The 23005-nt window shown below is 44.7% G+C and overlaps 1 protein-coding gene across 1 annotated transcript; it reads right to left on the reverse strand.

Annotated features, from left to right (window-relative positions):
* Positions 1 to 868: 868 nt before the first annotated feature.
* mxd4 (MAX dimerization protein 4) lies at positions 869 to 22453 on the reverse strand. Its single transcript, XM_084559576.1, has 6 exons — positions 22214 to 22453; positions 21493 to 21592; positions 17586 to 17615; positions 5980 to 6094; positions 4515 to 4677; positions 869 to 3188 (listed from the first exon to the last, which is right to left on the reverse strand). Exons 1-6 carry the CDS (start codon positions 22275 to 22277, stop codon positions 3019 to 3021), a joined length of 642 nt encoding a protein of 213 aa, XP_084415702.1. The 5' UTR covers positions 22278 to 22453; the 3' UTR covers positions 869 to 3018.
* Positions 22454 to 23005: the final 552 nt, after the last annotated feature.

Consider the following 23005-nt stretch of genomic DNA (forward strand, 5'->3'; position numbering starts at 1 on the left):
GAGGTCCCCTGATCAATGGGTAACACTTTTTTTTAGGGGGGGGAGGGGTAGGGGTGGGGGTAGGGGTGGGGACGGACCACCGGGAGCTAGGAGGATAACACTTTAAGCTGCCATTGATTGAATTATTCTTTATCGCTCCTCTCCCAGTGACTCCCACTGAACAAACACATAGTCAACATACAATAATAGTAAAATGACAAAAAAAAAAGAAAAGAAAAGATAAACACGCTTCAAGCCCAGAAGTTTTAAACCCCGTTGGTGACCATTCGGGGCGACTGGAAGCTGCCATGGGAGTTTTACCAGTGTGTGTGTGTTTTACTTTTCCGTGACAGCGGCGGCACTGGCAGACGGGTGGGCATCGAGAGGGTGGGGGGGGCAGGACAGGGTATAGTACAACAGCGGTTTCAGTAGAGACCAAAGGGGCTTTTTTGTTTCGTTTTTTTTCATTTTTAAAATGAGGTCTTCTCTTCACACGCCCCCTTGTTCATGGAAGTGTTTTTCGCACGGTAAGGGTTGTAATTGAAACCCCACCAGAGGAGGAGGAGGAGAAGAAGACGAAGAGGAAGAGGGAGGGGAGTGTGACCTGAGTAGGGGGTGAGGGTGGGGAGGTGGCAGGGGGAGGAAGAGGAGGAGGAGGAGGAGGAGGAGGCGGCGGGAGGTCAAAGGCTCACCAAGGCACAGAATGACAGCAGGAGAGTCACCCAAGGGAGAGGGGCCAGTGTATCAGCTCCCCTGCCCCCACTCTCCCTTCAACAAGCCTGGCCTCCGGTCTGACTGTCTCTCTCTCTCTCATATATATATATATATATTTATATATTTATATAGATACATCGATATACTCACTCTTTTTTGTCTTTTCATTAGAACCTTTAGGAAAATATAATACAAAATGTAATACCAGAAATATAGACTACACTGGCAAATATCACTCTCAGTGACAATAGCTTCTGTATGGAAGTTTTTATGCAAGTCTTTCGTAGTATTTTATTAATTTTTTTTTTTTTGGGGTCAGACCAGCCACGGCGGACCGGCCCTCCTTTATTTTATTTATTTATTTTTTTTACTTTTTAAAGTGCCAAGCTCTAAAGACTGCCAGAGACTGGGGCTAATACCCTATTTAAATGGTCAGAGCGCGACTGAAGCGCCTCCTCTGTCGATTCTACTGTGCATAAAGTTAGAGAAAAGTTAGAGAAGATCTCCCATCTACATTGGTCTGGAAAGCTTTGGAAAGAAAAAAATCAGATAGCAAAGAAAAGAAGATTATTACTCCTGTTATAGAAATTAACTCAATGTAATAAGTCAGCTAAATTGAGCTCCTCTAATCTTTTTTTCTGTTTTCTTTTTTTTTTTTTTTTTACAGCTTTGACTTGATAATTACAGCAAAAATTAAACTGTCACACGAATGCAACAGTAAAAAAAAATGTTTAAAAAAAGCAACAGAGCTGCAGAGAAATGTGCGAAGTCTTAGTATGGATGGGGTTGTGCGTACAGAGAAGGATCCTTTAGTGAAATTTTTTCTGCAGGTCCGATATCTGTTTGCAACAAATGCCCAATCTACAGTGTTAAAAAAGGGACAAAAAAAATAAAAAAAGTCTCCCATAACACCTCTTGGTCCTCCATATTCAATTAAAGCACCCGCCTCTCGTATTAAATGCTACATCAATTAGCTACTGAGAAGGAAACAAGGAAACATAAGAGTCTATCTTTAATAAAAGAGTTGTTAGGCGACTCTTTCTTTAGTAGTCCATCCACACCATAGGGTGGTATAGTGTAGTGGTCAGTAGTGTGGAGTAGTGGTTAGGCAGCCCAACCAGAGGGAGACGCAAGGGTTTGGACATCAACTGTACGTCTATTTACATTCGCTCTTCTCTGCTGCAGCTCTGAAACTTCTTGACCACACTTGCTCAAGATGTTACAGCGTACGGAGGTGCTATTGGAAAAAGTCCTGTTGTTTCGGAGGCATTGCTCTGCATGGACCGCATGCTGACTTAATGCTAACGCTAGCATCGTTGAGATGCTTCTTTACTTTGTTGCTGAGAGTTTGATGAGAATAGCAATAGTTAATATGAAGCTACAGCCAGAAGCTGCTTAGCTTAGCTTAGCTTAGCTCAAAGATTAAAAACAGGGCAAACAGCTAAAGCTCACTAGTAAAGATATCTTATTTGTTTAATGCATATAAAAACTGTCTTTCACAGTCAGAAATGAAGCCTGTTTCTAAACCATGTATATTACTTTCATATAAGCCCCATGAAACCACAGCATGTTCATCTGTGAGCTTCAGAGTTGCTGGTAGCAGATGCTTTGCACCGTCTCATCGAGCTCTCAACAAGAAAGTGAATTTGAGTAATCAAATGTCTCAAAGAACCCGCAGGACATCTGCAATAGCTACTCCTGTAAGTCTGATTGTGTAACAGGAAGATACCGTTTCATCAGAATAACTTTCGAGGTCCCGATGTTGCATATGTTTCAGAACAAACAGAAGTGCTTTACCTTTTATACCACAAAGCTCCTGCAAAGCCTTGTCTGTGTGTTATTGCCACATGAGGATGACTGGAAGCTTATATTTAGTTTTTGACCTTTTTTAAACTTTTCTCTCCTGCACACGTGCACAAACACACTCTAATTAACAAGTCAAAGCTGTCCACCTCACCACAGAATTTACAGATAAACACCACAAACTCTGCTCTGCGCTCTCTGAGCCTGCGGCAACTCTAGGTAGGGGTTGTGAGGGCAGGGCATGTCAGGTGGGACAGGGTCCAGGCAGGATACAGTAGGGTGTGGTAGGGTCAGTGGTCGGGCATGGGGGTGGGGGGTGGTGGTAGGGGGTTACAGGAAAGCTTGAGAGGCCTTTCAGGCCTATGTGCTTCCTAGAGAGTGGTGGCCAGGTGTTCCGCCGTTGTGGACTGGTCTGGTGTAGGTAGTGGGCGGCGTTGGCGACTGCAAATCGTGGAAGGCCGGGTGAGGAGAGGGAAGCACGGGGTGAGGAAGCTGGTCGAGAGATGGATGGCCGCGCGGAGTCTAACAGTGGTGCGGCTGCAGTCTGTGGGAATGTGTGGCTGTGTAGCTGGTGTCGCTGGAGCTGCTCTGGAGGCTGTAGTGGTCCTCCTCCTCCTCCTCCTCGCCGTCGCTGATGCTGTCCACGCTGTCTGCCTCGACAGGGGTGAACTCCATGCCCTCGATGTCCACCTCTGCAGGCAAGAAGAAAAGAAAACACACAAGGTTATTTTCTGTTTAAAACGGAGCGCGAGAGGGGAAACTGTTTATTTCTACTGTCGCCGTATTTATTAGGAAGCCTGCTGTGCCTGTGGATTAAACCTGGATTTAGGCAGCTATTAACTCCGGGCAAACAGGCAGATCTTTGTGCTCCGACGGCTAATCCTCATCCATTGATAAACAACTGCATGTGTGTTTACCTCATCCAGGATTACTAAACAGTCCAATTTCAGGGAAGCCTGTGACACCAGTGAGCGGCAAATTCTCTCCTTAAGACCGAGTCATGCTTGAAACGAACTAGCTCGAGCAACGTGTGGTCGAACAAGCGCTGATGGCTGTTCATTGACAAGAAGTCGAATGAGAAGGGAGTGAGATGTTCGAAGTCTACTAACTTTCTTACCTCTGCGCACCTGGCCACCGGTTCAAGCATCCAACAAGCACGTCTAGTAAAATATACTTAAAGAGATTTGCTGAGCTTTCAGGATGAAACTTAATTCTGACCTCAGGCAAAAGAAAGATTACTGTATTTACGTTATTCCTTCAGCCACGCCAAAGCTGTTGATCTGCTACAACCTGCACCAGCGCACAGTGGACCACATGACGTGAAATCTCCCACCATCAGTGGCTAAAGAGGAGAGGCAGACTTCTGTATGTGTAATCTGAGGCGTTAACCTTTGACCCAGGGGCATCGCCTGCAAACAAGGCCAATCACTCGATCACAGTGCAGCTCAGAGTGTATCAGTGGACAGCGAGAGGAATGCAAACCACTCCGACTGGGCGCACACGTGAATGAAAGCACCTTTAGTGCTGTTCTGAGGAGCTATTTGCAAGCTCTAGCTTTTTGTCTGGACCAGACAGCGCCGTGCCTTCCTCATTATTGATTTGCATCAAATGTGGACGCGGCCTACATTGGATTTACATTCATGTCATAGTTACATGAAGCCGTGACAAATGAATAAACTACAGGACAAGACACATCCTATAGTGGGGTTTTGTGACACCTCTTACAATGACATCCACCTGTTTTATAAGAATAATTCCCGTTGTATTAGAATAAACACTCATGCTCAGTTGTCAAGAATGGGGAAATTATTTCCAGAGACCAAGACGTTTTTGTAGCAGGCCGTACAGGTGTGTTCCTGCTATAAAGTTCGGCATTTTAACAGGGAGGCTTATGGGGATCGACTCGTTTTATGGAGTCAGCCTCAAGTGGCCAGTTGAGGAACTGTTTTTGCCCACACTGGCTTTATTTTTGACCACAAAAGTCGCTGCCCTGTGCACCCCGTTTAAAGCCAGCGTACCTTGCTCTGAGTCGGTGGAGATGGTCGAGCCCATGCTGTCAGTGCGGATGCGCTCCACGGATCCCGACACGGAGAGCTGCTCCAGGCGGCGTTTGAGGTAGCGGTGCTCTCTCTGAAGCTGCTCCTTCACATTTAGAGCCTTCCTGTCCTGCTCTTCCAGCTTCTGCAGAGACACAAACATAAAAAAAAAATCCCAAAATCAATGAGTGCATATTGACTGGACCCAAACATCTCCCTCTTCACATTCTCTTGCATTCAACTGTAAACCACTGAAATAAGTTCCTCCAACCTTTTTATGACGTAACACAAAACTCCATTTTGACCATTTGTTGGCTATATAGAAAGGGGACATAATAATATTACATATAAATGAATATTTCCAGAATTTGACATACATATGTATTCTTTAAAAAGGAAGAAGTTCAAATAAAGCACATTTTTACACATGAAATGACAACATGCCATGTACCTAGACAACATTTTGTTTTTTTAGTGTTTAATATGTTATGTTTTACAGTATTTTTATGTTTTATCTTTCTGGTAAAAGACAACACACGACTAAGGACACGTACACAACAGAAGACGTCCGCACATTGTCACTGCTTTACAACCCACTGTTGCCTTTACTTTGATATTTGGATTCACGGTTCTAGTGTGAAAGGTTTCTGTCTGGTTATAGTCCTCTAACAATAACCTACAACATTTAACGAGGAAGTAGCCGAATGACTGTGTGAGGTTTACAGGTTGGAAATAAAAATGAACTTGTGTCAGAGTTTGATTCAGTGCAGGAATGGGGTCCTGCACTCATTTGTATGTGAAAGTTTTCGGTGGTGAATCAAAGCAAGAGCCTGACATGTGGTCCCTTGTGATACGAGAAGGCGCGCCAACGGTGACGAGAATTAGCGCAGATCGTCAGAGCAGAGAGGGCATGCTTGATAAACAGGAAATGAAGGGTTAAAACTAACTACATCTGGATTTTCCACCAACCACACTGTTGTTGCTTGTAAACAGCGAGATGAGTACAGCAGGTCCTGAACTGTCCTCACGGCCCATCTTCTGCAGCAAATCTAATATTATTCTGCATGCAACGAATTCTTTTTAGCTCTTCTGTGTCTGTGCTGCATATCTCCAACAGTTAATGAACCATGGAAGAGAAGTTTGTCCCAAACAAAACAAACATCCTTTTATCTTCTTGTACAGATTGGCCGCCAAATATCCTCGGTATTCTACTTTGTTGACTCATTTGTAAAAGTTTTTGGTCCTTCTTTCACTTTTCTTTTTCCTGGCAGGCCTTCAACAATTGTGACTGAAAGATTAGAGAACAATCTAACACTTCAAAGGAACAAATCGAAATCCTAAGAGAATGAGGGGGAGTCTCTTTATTAATCAGTTTGTGTGTTTAGTCGTGAAGGAAAGGAAATAGTGCAAAGTGGATTTATCTGAAACCAGCAAATCTTATGCGTACCTTGATGTGCATCTTGGCCCTTTTCAGCAAGCTCAGAGTGGTGTGTCTCGTGCTGTCTGGACCCAAAGGCACCAGCTTCTTCAACTGCTCCAGGTAGAGTCGTAGTTTGGCACGTCTGCAAGCACACAAGCACAGAATGAGTCAGCACACATCCACCAGCAGAAACTGAGAAAGCACCTACGCACAAAACAGGCTGAGAAGATCGAATACACAACATGTACCCCCACAGGCAGAATACTGTGATTTTCATGTCCCCCTCGCTTGTGCTCGATAACACGTGCAGCGAGGCCAGCGACTGAACGCTCCGTAGGTTTTGGTTTCACTTGTGTCTTTGAGCTTGACCGTGAGACATTTTCAAAGAGCCGAGGGTGTACAGAGTGTCTGTGGTTAGACGGGTTCAAAGCTTGAAATCGCTCCTCGTCCACAACAAAAAGCAGACCGTGCTGCATTGCAAACCTGAAATCGTGGCTTTAGCGATCATTGATATCCAGGCAGACAGACACCGATCAGCCACAACATTAAAACCACAGACAGGAGAAGTAAATAACATTGAACATCTTGTGACAATACAGTGTTCTGCTGGGAAACTTTTAGACCTTGCATTCATGTGGATGTTACTCAGACATGTACCACCCACGTAACCAGACCAGACCAGACACCCACACAAAAACGGTTTAGGAACAGTTAAAAAAAAAAAAAACATGAAAAACAGCACAAGGTGTTGACCTGGCCTCCAAATTCACTAGATCCCGAACTGACCAAGTATCTGTGGTATGAATTGGAACAAGCCTGATCCACAGAGGCCCCTCCCCTCAACCCATAGGACCCAAAGACCCCCACTAACTACATTCTGTTGCCAGACACCACAGGACACCCTCTGAAGGCCCATGTCTATTCTCTGATGAGACACAACTGTTTTTGAGGCACAAGGGAGACCTACACAATATTAGGAATGCTTGATTGGTGTATAAGCGATCAATAATCCCAATTCCCTGTGTCCCAGGGACCAAGAGTAACTGATCACACTGTAATTAATACAGAACGACACATGTGGGCACCATTCACAGTAAAGTTATCGAGATTAATGCAGCGGTTTGTCGTCACAGATTGTAGATGATATCCTCCAGCCGCAACTGACGCATCTCTCATCATCACTGTACAGTACTATTGTACCCACATGTGCCGCACATCCAGCAGGACAATCGGGCCCTCAGTGTGGAGGCTTTTTTTTTGTTTTGGTTTTCATAAATAATATATTACCTCGCCCCCTTTGTGATTTGCTGGTTGTGGTTTCATGTGAGTGGCTTTAGTTTAGCAAAAGAACACTTGCAATATTATGAGACCGCACACACACACAGTAACTACTGTACATCCAGAGTGTCGTAGCACAACACCAAAATATAACTGTGCGTTGTAGCAGTTCAATGCTGTCCGCTACTTTTTACTCTGTTTCCGTTATTTTTGCTTCACGAAACTGCTGTACGTTAAAACTGGGAGACAGTCATAGCGTGCAAAGATCGTTATTGCCCCAAAATGGCATCTGTTCTGGTGACTCAGATCATGACACAAATTGTGACCCCAGAAAATCCCGCATCTCTGCCAAAGCCCCGCAGGCCAATAACCCTGGATCCTCAAGTAAACAGCACCATTTGGATGTTTATTTGAGTGATAGCAAAGACAAGGCAAACTTTTTCTATGGATACTGTATATCATTTAAAAAGACTGCTTGTATTCATGTTTTTATCAGCGGATCCGCTCCCCGTCCTTGGTCCATTCAGATTTGTTCATAAAGGCCTTTCAATCCTCCATCAGTCAAGCCAGCCCATGAACCGTTCCTTTGTTCTGAGCTCGCCTTCCCCCCTTTTCTCCTGTTCCTTTGGATAACTCCGTCTGCACGGTAAACAAACTCCAACAATGCAAGGTCTCTGCTGGCCTTTGCTGCACCCACAATAAACCTAATCACAGAAATGAAGCTCTGTGTGTCTGACTGCAGAGCTGAGCACACCGGAGACTATGGTTGGTGCGCCGGCATACTCAGCCTTTTCACATGCGCACACACAGGCTATTTTTTTTTGGTTTTGTTTTGTTTTTCAGGAAGGGCGTCACCTGTATGTTGCACATAAAGTAAGATCCTCTCAGTGGCCCCGACTGTTTCATTCAGAGGTCAGCCGGAGACAGCCTTTGGACAACAAGACAGTCTCAGAGACTAAACATAGAATATAGTCAAAAAATTTGATTTGAGCTATGAAACTGCTGTTGATTTTTAAATATATGTAAAGAAGATTAACTGAAATCCTGTCCTGTAAACAGCCTCTGCAGGTGCATGTAGGTGTTCCACAGAAAGTTCACGTGAAAGTGCTCTCTTTCTCTTTATTTCCTTCTCTCCCTGGGGGCAAGTCCACCTGCCCCCAGTCTGCTGAACCCCTTCAACCCTCTGCTCCACCCTGCCAACACCAACACACCCTCATCCCACTGGAAAACAAGTGTCTTCTGAGGACAGGGGCGGGGCCCACCTTCAACCTGTCCCAGTGGAGCCACATGAAGCACTTGGTCTTCGGCCAGGGGAAGCGGGCAGGAAGGAGCAGGGGGTCTGCGGCAGCAGGGGGATGGGGCAGTGTTTTTTTGGAAGGGAGTGGGGTCCGAGGCTAGAGGATGACTTTCTCTTGGGTCGAAAAAAGGGCTCTTTGAGTGCAGTGTGCTCAGCTGCACTAGGCAGTGCTCCACACACATCATCCAAAGGGTAACTTGAGCCAATGGGCAACCATCTTACACCCTTCCCCACCCCCAGCCCTCTCTTGTAACGGAAAAACAAAAACAAGGCGTTCCCTGAATACTCTGCCTGGCTACTCACCTCCCCCTTCAAGAAAAAGCCAGTGTTTTTACTGCCTCGTTCGTCTCAAGCCCAACATGTACGCTCACCACATATTTCACCTGGCAGGCTGAAGATGTAAATGTGTACCTGGGTTTATTATTATGAACTCAAGAGTGAGATGAGAGGATTGATATCACTCCGAATATGACATACGCAGATGGCTCGCTTAGCTCAGCATAAACACTGAAAACTGGACTGGTCTGTCAGGAAATGCCTCCACCAGTTGGAACATGACAGTGACAACAGGAAGCCACTGATCCTAGAGTCTGTCAAACATCCACGTGTCTATCTAAGAAACCCAGCCTGTTCCTGATGCACCTCAACAAGACAGGACCTAGTTAGACCTGGCTGTGTGTCCTTGACAGCTCCCTCGCAGCAGCAGCAGCAGCAGCATGTGCTCCCCTGCCACGAGACACACTCGCTATTTTTCCTCAAGAGCGCACAGCCGATTGCGGCGAGGACCCTCCCTCCCTCACGTTTGTTATTGCTAAGCCAAGCACTGGTCACGCAATGTTTATCAGAGCGCCTGAGACAGCCACGCTAAGTGTGGCACTGGATGAACGTGAGCGTTGTGACCGTGACGAAGAGCAGACGGTTCGGACCCCCCTGGACCACATGGTTGTGAATCACATTACATTTTCCAATTTGTCTGGGTTGAGAATAGGACGGTCTTTGATATTTACAGTCATGAACAGTGTCGCAGCATGAGACGAGTAGTTGGGGCAGATTGTGGGCTTGCATGTCAACAAGTTCAAATACAGTGTAAAAGTAAGGGTTTCATTGTCCTGTAGGCGTCTGCTTTAAGCTGTATCAGCAGCAGTTCATAATTTCTCAGCGGTTGAGGTTGTAACGGTGACTTTTCTGGTTGTTTTGCTCAGAAGTCTGCAGAGAAATCACCACCTGACTGGTATCACGTGCTGAGTACCACAGAATGATTTGTGTCTGATCTCTGGCCTCCCCTTCTTCCCTCCCCCGCCTCTTCCCCCTCCGTCAGGAGCTCTGTGCCAAAACAAAACTGACTAGAAAAAAAATAAATAAAAGAAGGAACTTTTGCTTAGAAAGCTTCACGCTGCTGCTGAGACTGGAACAAACAGTTTAAACTGCTGACTTAAGCTCCAAGGTTGCTGGGTACAGACCACGCCTTTCTCACAGTCCTGCTCACACTTTTGGGCCCTGGGTGGAGAAGCTACCGTCAAATATCTTGTTTAACGTATTCTTCTTCTTACTCCAGAAATGTCCCAGGACGGCTTTCACAAAGAGCTGCAGGGCCCGAGAAGGCGAGCTAGTGCAAACAACAAGCCACCCCTCACTCACTGTCCCGTTTAATGAGCTCACTGCAGCCCGGCGCATTCCTCAACCCATACGCACAGGACTGAGTGGCTTGTCTGGCACACATTCAAACCCGCTAAACAAAGGTCAGAGGTCAGCATGTAGTATTTACTCTCAGTGCCAGAGTCGCCTCGGTATTTTTCCTCTGCGGTGTTTCGACTTAGACTCAAAAATACGTCACCATGCAGGATGCACTACATGATGTGCTCAGCTTTAAACCGGCACCGTAACACAATTCATCAGGGGTTGTCATTCGATGAAGCTCTGAACTATGTTCTTAAGGGTAATTCCAACTCATTACAACTTGGATCATATTTTTTAAATCTTGGCCAGCAGTTTGGCCAGAAATAATAACGTTGCACTCATCACGTAAATTACCAAGATCTGGAGACGTGGCAGTTTAAAAACAAGTCTGACACTTTCTTACTGACATTTTGGATCGGCTCACTTGAGGTTTTATCTGTAAATAACGTGGTTGAAAGAGGCAGTCAGTCATTCCTTGGTTTGTAAATAAATGTGTGGATCCTGTAAGCGTTGTGGGACTGCTTGAGTTTCATGCAGCACAACTTGCGAGTAGAATACGAGAAAATCCTCCCAAGCTTTAGCAAAACTTTCCTCCCCTGTTTACAGCACGTCTCTGCTGTGGAAGTGAAAGTGGGGGTTGTGTTGCGTGAGTGTGGATCACCGTGGTGAGGTGGTGGAATTTGAGGTTGCCAGTGGAGTTGCTCTACATCTGGCTCGCAGGTTCCTGGGGAGTGGGAGGCAGATGGAGGGAGGTTTGAGGTGGTGAGGTTCCCTTCCCCGGGGCCAGCCGACAAACTCATCACACACGCAGCCTTTCAGCAGCCCTTCATTAGTCTCCCTGTCACCCTCCAGGCGTGCCTTGAACGTGTTTACATTTAGCAGAGATCTGACGCGAGGCCTCGGAAAAACAAGACGGCGACGAAGCAGCTCACGTGAAACTGGCGGAGCGGTGCACCACGCTGCCCACGCCAGGCACGCACCGAGACGCACATGGAGGCACAAGAGCTTGTTATCGCGCTGATATGAAATGTCAGTCGTCTGGGACGCGCTTGTGTTTGTTTTCTGTCATCGAGGATGCCACACCCGCCCACTGTGTGCAGTGACAACTGAAAGGCAAGACAGACGGATGCACGTCCCCCATAAACACGATCTCCTGAAGGCACATGGCGCTCGCTCTCACATGACCCTGTGCTCACACGCGAGCAGCAAATAGGAGCAGTCGGAGGCAGGTCACTTCTCGTAGAAGTACTCTAAAGAAAAGGTTGTGCATTCCTTCCTGGCGATTAAACAACAGGAAATAGTAGAATGAGTCTTGTGATCGCTACTATTTCCAAAAAAACAAACTGGTATTTCCAGTGGGCGTGCTTGTGAATGCGTAGTAATTAGATTCACTTGATTGTTTTTTGTGTACGGAAACAATTCCCTGTGCGAGAGGAGATCATTACAAAAAATCTCTTCCTCAGCACACCCAGCTTACAGTGGTGTTAACAGAAAAACAGATGTTGAATTTAAAGAGGGGAGCGTGTGAGCAAACGCGGAGGGCGAGGGGTGGAAATTGGAGAAAGGTTTCCCTGCGCGTTTCTGTTTCATTTCAACACGCCGTCAAATGACAGACCTGGACGTTAAAGTGCCTTCCGCTGCGCGCACTGGAAAGTACATCTGCGAATGCTGGAGGGACTAGCAGAGACAAGTCCAGCGCGCTCCGTAAACACATTCCCCTGACACACGGAGCTCAGGTTTTATAATGATCTTTGTCAATGATTAACACGCAGGAATCTGGTGGCATGAGAGAAGACTGCTGACTCCGTGTTGACTGTAAAGTCTAGGTTGTTTTTAAAGAACAGTGGGGTGGCTTCCAATACGAGGGTCTGAGCCCACCTAAGGGTCTGCAAGTAAACCCTGATGGGTCAGGAAGTTATAAATAGAAAATAATCAGACATTTCTGCACAAAGTAAGACTTGCATATTGTCAGGCTTTTCAGAAGCTGAATGTAATTCAAAGAAAAAACAAGAAGAAACACAAAAGTCAGTATTTGGTTGACAGATTTATGGAAGGACTGAATAATTCACGGTGGTATTGTGTGACTCAAACCCAGGACACTCTGTTCAGTGCTGAGTTTGCAGGCTAATTATGAATTTAGCCTCCAGAAAGAAGCCCATCTGAACACTATGATGATGTCGGGGGCATCCTCAACAAGGATTTCAATATCATTCACCGCTTGACAAAAACAAAAAAAAAATAGGCAGCACCAAGTGCAACAACAGAGCCTCCTAGTAATACTCGGCCTGCTGGCTTTGTGATCCCCATCCAGCCACATACTCCGGCCCCCCTTCACAGCCTCTCTTACCTAACTCTGCATTCCAGTGTAGCATGTGTATATGCTCCGCTGACCTGATTTTCAGGCTGACACACATAACAGCCACGTTCTACACTGCCTCTCGTTTCTCCCTTCAGCAACACTCAAGAATGTCCCGTTTCCTCCTCCTCCTCCGCGAGGCCCTGCGACCGAACCACGAATGGCACAGTCTCTTTCTGTCCCCGCTCTCCTCGTTCGCGTCCTCTTCTCCTCTTTCTTTAATTGCACTTCTTTGTCACTGAGACCCTACCCCAAAGCAATGCACACACCTTGTTAAAGTGCATCCTACACTGCTGTTTTTATGAGCATCAGCTGTTTTGTGCCAGTGAACCTAGTTTACTGCGGCGTACCCTGCAGCTGCAACACCTGAGAGGGAGCGGGGACATTCTCGCCTAAATGTAGGCCCAAAACGTTCACGTTCTCGAATATGTCTGTTTGAGTGTGCAAATGTTTAAAAAGGAGGGGGAAAAAAAATAAGTCGCACGGTCAGAAACAAACAGCACATGTGCAGCAAACTCGGGTTTGACCTGAGCGACCTGAAGAGCTTCTCGATGCAGAGTGACCTCAGGGTGGAGAAATTCCACATGTGACCTCCAGCTGCAGCCTGTTTCTTATTCCTCGCATACAGTCCATTTAAAAACCCAGACTGTCACAACAGTGCGGACAAACCACCAGTTCCAGCTTCTCAAGTAGTGGTATGTCCTTAACTTTATTACGTAATGTTGAAAATTTCACCTTGGCATTTAATTCATTTATTGTGTGTCAGTAAATAAATCAAATCATGATTACATAAATACAGCCCCCTGCTAGTCCTCTTAAAAACTGGGTCCACATTCACGCAGTAAAAAATGACCACACGCGTATGAAAGCCTAAAGACTCCAGGTCGTCGGACGGAGGATTTATGTAACTGACAGTGCGACAGTTGAGGAAGTGCACGTGCAACCATGTGAGCGTTTGAACGTCACACAAAAACCAAAAGTGGAAGAAGACGAAAAAAGGAGACTTTCCATACTTTATGTAGTGGGTTTAACACCTCTCAAAACAAAACAAATCTGTGAATTTAAAAGGAGCGATACGGAAAAGGATGTGGTCTTTACTTTAGTTCCAGTAAACTGCAGGATCGGTTTATATATATGAAAAAAAGAAAAGATGGATACCTCAAAAACGAAAAGGGTATAGTTTTATCACTCAGTTCAGGGATAAAGGGCCGTCTGTGAGGAGCGAGCTCTCCTCCGCCTCCTTACTGCCTCAGGTTTCTGCTGACTCAGAGGCTTTTAGTGGGCGAAAAGGACAGCCAGAATAAGGAGAAGGGGGGAAAAAATGAGATAACAGAAAAAACAGATGTGGTCTCTGGAGAAAGAGGGAGACAAAGAGTAGAAGGCTGTACAGTAACAGGGTGGTGGATGGGTCTCCCTCCTGCCGACGCACTGCCATAACTCAAACAGCTTGGTGAGGCCTACGCACACACAGGCAAGTTTCACTTGAGGGAAAAGAGCTCCTCAAAGCCAAATAAGTCATTCATCACAGCTGGGAGTTGAGGACACCGGGAGAGTAAATTTAATTAGAGGGGAGACTGGACCGTGACAAAGGGAGCACTTGCTCCTGTGTCCATGAAGTGTACGAAAATTTAAGGCAGGGTTCAAAAGGTGCCACACAGTCGCTGCACTTTATCTGCAGCGAGACATATACTGTAAGTTGATACTGTTTGTTGAAATCAGTGTGCAAACTTTGTACATCACTCTAATCTGGGTGATCTCACAAATGAAACTGATAGCTGTGGGTGGAGGAGATATAAATAGAACTGTAAATCCTCCTTTCAATTGAAGGAAAGCAGCCCAAACATGGCAGATGCTCCACCGTACGCCTCTGGACTCAGATTTCCTGTAAACAGGTGACATGTTGGAAAGCGAAACGTCTGTAGTTTCGCAATTTCTTGGCATTGCTCAAAAAGGAAACTTGTGGCACGATGGGTCACCATAGGCGTGATCAACAGCGGCTCTAGAAATGGGAAGGAAGCAATGCCAGAGGAGAGCAGCCACACAGCAGCATTTGATTTCACAAAACGCCGAGCTGGTGCTCTGCAACTCCGGCCCGTGCTAAAAAGCAGAGTCATCCTTAAAAAGGCCTAAACGGAGCCGTCGCTGCTAAACGAGGCTGCAGCAGATAAGCAGGCTGTGTAAGGACAGACGACCCTGTGGGACTCCGCACCCACCGACCAGACAGCTCACTCTGATAACAAGACACAAATACACGCAGGGTGCCTCCTGGCAGCAGCCAGTTTCATGAGAGACACGAATAAGATCACTGAGCCGCAGCCAGAGCCTGATGTCCACAGGAAACTCCACATAACTGTTTCATCTGAAAACCTTCACATTACACCAGAGCAACAACGATTAGTTTAATAAACCCATTAGGAAATTAATCTGTATATATTTTAATTATTGAAAAAGTTTAAATTTTATACTTGAACGGATATAAAAGCTTAGAAGTGACAAAACCAAAACAGTCACACACTCAACACCACAGGCGTGATCAACTGTTCTGAGTAGTCAAAGATGCGTTCACGCGAATTTCCTCAGTCGGGAACTTATTCTTCCAATTATTTCGACATCACATGAACGCACAATTTGTATGATTGTTAACTTAATAAGTGGAAACTGAAGATGTCGACTTGGCATTTTCCAAATATAATAAACAAAAGAGATTCACGGATTAGCAGATAATAAACGATGATCTTTACCTGTACTGTAAATCAAACATTGATGCACTGACCTAAAACGGACAGGTAGTCATGAAAGCTGGTTGGGATCAGAGAGTTCCCGACTTTAATCTAAATTAACCAAATATTTTTATAATCTAAGTAGCTTGTGTTCAGCTGAGGCTTCTTCAGTTAATTTAAATATTACTTTTGAAGGAACCAGTATTTTTATTTCTAAAAGTTAAATCAAGTATCAAAACCAGGTGTCAAGAAATTCCAGTTATGTGAACACCCAGCCCGACGCGCAAGCCTTCCGGCGTTTAAGACAGACATTCATCAGTCATCTTGTCTACCTCGTGAACATATAGTACAAGGATGGCTCTGTGCTGTATGAGGGTGAAGCAAAAACACAACACGTGACAAAACAAAGGCAGTGAGTCAGGTCTCAAACAGCAGCACCTCCCTGGAGTGGTGTCTGAGGGCGTGAGGGAGATTTTAGAGACGATACTGAATGTGCCGTAGATCAAACAGGGCCGAGGCTTCGAGTTTTCTCCGAACCGGTCACATGTTATTCAAACTGGTCGGACAGGTCAACCGTTGGCTTTTGGTTTCTTTATGAGTTAACGACGGACAGACGGAGTTCAACCGCGGACGCCGAAGATGCTGGAAAGATTTCTTAAAAAGTTTTTCTCTCATGATTATTCTTTCAAATATCAGTTAATTGAGTAGTTTGTAAAGCGTTTTTAAAAAAGTTGATTTGAAGCTTAAACATACCACTGTCACTGGGCGAGAGGCGGAGTACACCCTGGACAGGCCTCCCCACTTACTTACAGAATTTACTGTATAAAAAATAATTGTACATATTCTATCTATCTATCTATATAATATTTATATATATATATTATTATAGACTGACATAATGCAACTGCAGCAGTCAGCCTAATGTAGTGGAGTAAAAAGTTTTTCTCTCTGAAAGACACAAACATAGACGATATTTGCTTTGTAGCGACACCACCTCCAGCTAATAATCGTGACATTAGACATCAGTTAGATGGACGTAGCTGTGGAGTAACACCCTACACACACATGCCCTGTGTTTGTTTGTGCTTAAGTCACGGTTTGAAGCTTTCACACCTGACTGCATGACTGTGTAATTTGAGGCCACGGGTTCAGACAGGGACTGATGCACTGTTTGACTGTGTCAGTACAAATAAATGTGCAGAAATTCCTCCAAACAAACAGTCGTGGATGGGAATAAGACGGACAGACTGAAGCTGACTGAATGGAATTTTACTTGTAATATCCTGCATATATTAGATAACTCACATGTTTCATCACTGCAGTCGTGACACTGCGTGTTAACACCGCAATTTATTCAGAAACCTGCGATCACAGTGACGGCAAAGGGAAGTGAGTAAACTGATTATGGAAGACTTTACCGGCACTCTGTCAGTTTGAATGGACGTCACTTTACTCGTAACCCAACCACGCCCGTCATTGGACGTGAGGTAACTGCTGTGTCTCAACACCTGCAGTGTGATCAGCAGCGGCCTCCTCTGTCTCTCAGGTCAGGGAGGAATATGTCCGAACTTGTTTTTTTTCTCTCAGCGCTGCCGTGCTAACGCACGTCCATTACTCACGCCCAGCCAGACATGTGACGGGCAAACCTCAATCCCTCAACGTGGGTGACAGGGTGTCACGTACATGCAGCCTACGGTCGGCAACACACCCATTTCTACCTCTGCTCACATGCTGCTGGTCACATCAGCTGTTTCCTAAATCCTCTTTGCAAGGCTGTTTTTTTTTTTTTCAACAGTGACCCTGACGCACCGCAACAATGAATTAACTGTGTGTTTTGCCTAATATTCGTCTCAGAAGCGGCTACATTTTGTACCCAAAGATAGAAATGGGAAAAAAATATACTGGCGATAGAAGAGCACAGTCATTAAGTGTGTGTTTTCGTGCGATCTTCTGAGATCGGAGGTATGACAGCCGAGGTCTAGATTCACCACGCCTCCGATCACAGTGTCAGTCAAGGCGACGAGTTTCTTACGTGAAAAGGAGACAGATCTAATCAACATGAAGGTGCTCTTTGAAATCAGCCTATTACCCGTTTTCAGGCACGAGGAATTAATTGATTAAATCTCTGGACATCTTTTGAAGATGAGTTCTGATTCAATCTATACTGGCTTTGACTGAGAGGAAGACATCTGGCGCGCATCAGCAGACATGATTCCTTCAGTCAGTATGTTAGGAACTCAAAGACTTACACAAAGAAAGAAAAAAAACAGGTGAGAAGCTGATGGAAGGTCAGATATCGCCTTACCTGTGTTTCTCCAGCTCGTTGTGTGATGATCTGAAATGACAAAAGACAAAGATGAGCGTCGGGGCAGAGAGCTGATATAATCCCACGACAAAAACTTTAAACCACACGACAGGGGAGTTGAGATTTAGTGTCATTGTGAGGGGGCTTGGTTAGTTGCAGCTAAATGTAAGGCAGATGAAAGCAAGTTTAAAAGAACATGTCAAGAAACAGATCAGAAAGACTGTGTCAAGAGATCAAAGAAGGGTCTTGTCTGTCTCTTTCAGTCTTTTAGGAGGCACAGGGGCCTTTGAACATTACATTAAAGCTTCATGTAAGAAACGCACTGTTAAAACGCTTTAAAACAGGCCCGATCTGTTGCATATTGACTCAGATTTGGTGGATTATGAGAACAAACACATGTGATTGTGATTGTGTGATTGGTCACACATCATGGGAATGTGTGATAAATGGAGCTTGACTTTAAAAACCCTTTTTCCCATGTTCTCTGTGTCAGACGCCCTTGCCTGCCCTGCACTGCTGCACGCCGGCCGAACATGGGATAAAAAACACGCTCAGACGTCTGGAGGCCTCGACGCTGCAGAATTCCTCAGCGTGTGGTCTATTCCGAGGAGAGCCCCTATTATGACGTGCAGCCGGGAGCAGCGAGGCCACTGCAGTCCGTCTGAAACAGGCCCTCTGTTCATGAGACCGTCATGGATACCACGGCAATAAAAACAAAAACAGCAACAACAAAAGGCCCAGACTGACAACAAGCCTTTTCAGATTCTTTCCACTGTTTGAGAGCCCTTGTGCTCGCCAAGCAGCAGTTCCCACAGCTGGTGCCGAGGAGGCCTGCACGAAGAGGGTCACAGCTGACCGTCTGCACAAAATCATCCCATGAGAAGGACAGGATGTCGCACCGCTGCTAATAACCTTCCGACAAAGAGGTTCACTCCATCAAGGAGGAAGTTAAGTTATTCAAACCTGCACTACGTGGGGGAAGCGTCCCAGTCAAAGCACAGGGCATGACCAGGAAATCATTCAGAGGAAGGGAATACTCACAGACCTGTAGTAGCGTCAGATTAATGCACAGCTTTACATGTTATGTAAAAGCACGGCGGCGACATGCAAAGTGCACTGATCTTATAAACTTTCCCCCTAAAGATCAAAGACCTGTAGAATAGCTTTGTGTCAGCCTCAGTTTTTATGGGATGTAAAACCGTCGCGGCTCATCCTCAGAGCACCCTGTGTTTGTTTTCCCACATTCGCAGGAAGGAATTCAGAGATGCAAACGAAGCGAGCCTTTCCGTGTTGTCTGCTGTGTTTTTCCTCACGTCTAGTGTTACGGAGCAGGAAGAATATTCTCAACAACTAAATGTGCTAAAATAGACTCCCAGCTGTATTCTTTCTTCTTCTTTATCACATGCCCCATTGCAAAACGAGTTATCCGTTTTGATTTGGAGATTTGATCACGATAATCAAAGCTTTAGCACCAGTTGTTGACTCTACAAAGCAGGCATTGTGCTTTTTTTTTCTGAAACTGCCAGCTACAGTTTCTGTTCAAACATCCTGTTGATGCTTAAAAAAAATAAAAAAAAGCTGCAGGAGAGCATAAAGGGAATTAGGGAATTTGCTCACAGTGCAGTCACCAAAAAAAAAAAAAAAAAGGAGGGAAAAGCAGGCCTGGTGCGCATGGAGCAGAGTAGTGGGCTGGTGTGTGTCACAGGGTGTAGTAAGTGTCTGTTTCAGCCACCACACCCACCTGCCACATCCACAAACACACACCCCTAACCCGTGCGCTGAATGCATCTGTTCATGACAGACACTAACTCAAAGGAATGTGGTAGAGGCTGCTTTCGTATTTAAGAATTAAAAGTATCACTTCAAAAATAAAACTACACGCCTTTAAAAAGGGTGTGTCATTTAATAGTTCTCGTCGTGTAGTGCGTGCAATGACGTAACGCTAACTTCTGAGGAATGGTTTCCCCACTGAGTTGCCCTTAACTATTATTAGCCACCAGGAAATTAATATTTATTCTCTCTCTCTCTCTCTCTCTCTAAAATCAGATCTCAATGTGCTTAGGAGAAGAACCGCACTGACGCAAGATGCAACTTCCTGAAAACAACAAAAACTTTTACTGTAAATCACATGTAGTAAAAAGACAAACGGGTTTGCTGTGGCACGTCTGGGCAAAATATCCCCTGGACAAAGTCTCTAGGTTCCGACACATGGTGACAAGAGTGTGTTCCACATTGACCAGAGTAAAGAATCTTTCTTGTGTGTTAGGTGTGTATTTTTGTAACTAAACCTGTAATTTTTGATTCGACAACTACTTTGATATTTATTTAAATATATTTGTCAATTATATTCAGTAAAACAATTACACACTTTACCTGGCCCCCATCTCTAAAATGTAAAGATATGCGGCTTATACTGTAAACTGAATATTTTAAAGTTTAATTGGATAAAATTTGTATCTTGAGGACGCCATGTTACACTAAAATGTGCACTTCTCATTGTTTTGTGACTTTTTATAACAATTAATACACACTTGCCAATTCATTAGCTACACCAGTGACAACAAATGCATTTTTAAACAAAATCTGTCACTGCACTAAATCTTAGCTCCAGGTTAGGGCGCTCAGCATTTGTTTAAAACAACTGTGTACTATTTAATTGTTGACTACCTCATTTTAGTCGTTTTAGTGGACTAGGCTAAATAACAGAAACGCTTTGGTGTTTGATTCAGCACAGTTTAACAACACCACAAACTACATCCTCTAAAAAGGTCATACGGCTGAATTAGCACCTCTTATTAAGCTGTTTCAGCATAAACTGAACATTATGACAGTAACGAACTGGAAAATTAGAGCAGGGCCGCTGTATTGGAATTGATTTGTTTCCACTGGTGTACCTAATGTTTTGGCAAATGAGTGTATAATGTGGTAGAGGAGTCTGTGTGAGATTAAAGTTCTTTTACTGCTGCAATTACAAGCCAAATACTAGATTGCTCTGTCTCATTAAGTGAGTATCGTGTATAAATGTGTTAAGGACTGTTATTACAGTGCATGCATTTTCACTAGTGTTCCTTATGTTTTGGCAGGTGAGCGTAAAGACGTGACATTCGTTCGAGGTGCGTGGATCCGGCCTGCAGGCATTTAAATGACCTTTTAAGTAGCCTCCCAACTGGTCCGGACTAAACGAAACTGAAACTTGTCTACTTACGTAATGTCATTCCTTGTAACTTTATCGCTTTTACGGCTGCAGAGTAATCGGGTTAAACTGCAACTTCCACTGAAAGTTTCACAAAGAGGGATAAAGTAATCGATGCAGTCTGATCAGAAAGTTCGATCCAGCCAGCAGCAACAGCAACAACAACAACAACAACAACAACAACAACAACAACGAAACCTGGGTCAGGGTTGTGTGGGAGTCAGGAGAGCAGGACTTATCATGAAGTGCTTTCGTTTGACATCAGACACACGGGCACAAAACACCACATGAAAAGGGACGCGTTTTAAAAGCTCCGTTGAACACAGTGGTGGTGCTCGTGTGAGAGACAGGGCGCAGCCAGAAAACGAAAGGTTACGTGCATGTCGTGTTTTTCTCTGTCTGCCTCGGCCGAGACGTGAAACAGAGGGAGCTGCAGAGTTGACAGTGTACGCGTGGCACTGTTTATTGGAGAGACCAAAACAGAGAGAGAGAGAGAGGGAGAGGGAGAGCCCAGCCCAGGGAGCAGCAGCAGAGAGATGGCAAGAGTGCGTGCAAAACTGCTGCCCTGCACTTATAATACATATGCATGTGCGTACGTGCACACGCCCGCGTACGCGTGTGTATATGTGTATGTGTGTATGTGTGTGTGTGTGTGTGGCACGGACACGCCAACAAAAAAAAATGCAAAATTAAATTATAGAAAATTATATTTACCTATTGTTCTGAGCTTTTCTGGAAATCGGCGATGCTTTCGTTTTCTTTCGGGAAAACTCGTCGCTGTATGGTAAAACAGACGCATAACCATGCTCTGCCTCTATATAACACAGAAAAGGAATAAATAAATAAATTAAAAATTAAAAAAAAAAAAAAAAAAACATGACATGACTGCAAAAATAAATAAATATGAGCCATTTGGGTGAACATTAAACAGCTACAGAGAGCGAAATGTCGATTAAAGAGTGGCCAAATCGACCATTAATCGATTCTAATTCATCCATATAGCACTGTAAAGCCTCGTCTGTTTTTCCCTGTGTAAAATAATTAATGCTTCATAGTCATTTCTAGCCTTATGATACTGCCCCATATTTTTCAATGTCACTCTTGTTTACTCGTTTCCCCACGTCAAAAACAAAAAACACACAGCACCCTTGCGACTTCTAACGCAATGCCGGCGTTGGAAACAGTGCCAGCACAGTTTATAAACACATGACACACTTTTAATAATACATTATAGCTATTATTTCCTAGCGTATAGAGGTACATCGCCTCCTCGGTGTCCCATTGTCTGTAAAGTGACATCATACCTGCACTATGGCAGGACACGTAAAAAAAAAAAATGTATTAACCTAGCTGCCGTCTCAAATGCCCATTGACAAAATAAAAATAATAACTGAGCATTAGCGTAGAAATGATGCTGAAGTTTAGCTTGAAATACCTCTGTCTCTTCTTTCCAAGTACTCTGCAGCCTCCAGCAGAATTAAAAGAGAGTTTAGTTCCATGGTGTTAATGTTGCCTCGCTATACAAAAAATAGAAAATGTCTATTTACACAAATGTACAAGGCATAAAATAAAGGAATGAGGGTGTAAAAGCAGGTTTCGGATCGATGTATGTGCGCTGCTACGTTCACTTCTGAGTCTCGACGACTCCAAACTACAGTATCAACAGCATCTAACTAAAACTCACGGAAATGAGTGACGGCGCTGCTGTCCAATGAGAAAACGAGGTGGGCGGGCTCTCGAGTACATCTTAACCAATCATTTGGCTGAAATTCTGAGGCGCAGTGTCATTGGCTGAGCCGAGTTAAAGTCATCAGGGCCATACCCTAGCAACAGCCTGAGCTGCCCGCTTGCTCGGTAGCTGATTGGTTTGACGCGCTGACAGGATGCCTCTGATTGGCTGAGAGGACTTCTCGGGGCGTGTGACATAGTTGAACTTGGGGCGTTTTGGCTGCTAAATTTGACAACTCCTCAAAAGTATACTTTTGGATTTCGACCAAAACGAATCTGCATTTAAAGGCCATTCAGTCATCAACCATCTTTTATATTTTACGTCATTTACGTCCTCGTATGAGTATGTGTGGCGTGACATATTTTCTCACAGGACTCGTGTCTTGTGTCCATTTCCTGTCCAAGTCATTATGAAAGTCTTGTATGTGGTTGTAGAAATTCAGCTATCAGTCCTGAAGATAAAATGAGTTGCAGACCTTTGCTCGATGTAAAGATAAAT

This window comes from Chelon labrosus (genome assembly GCF_963514085.1).
Source record: "Chelon labrosus genome assembly, chromosome: 2".
Lineage (NCBI taxonomy): Eukaryota > Metazoa > Chordata > Actinopteri > Mugiliformes > Mugilidae > Chelon > Chelon labrosus.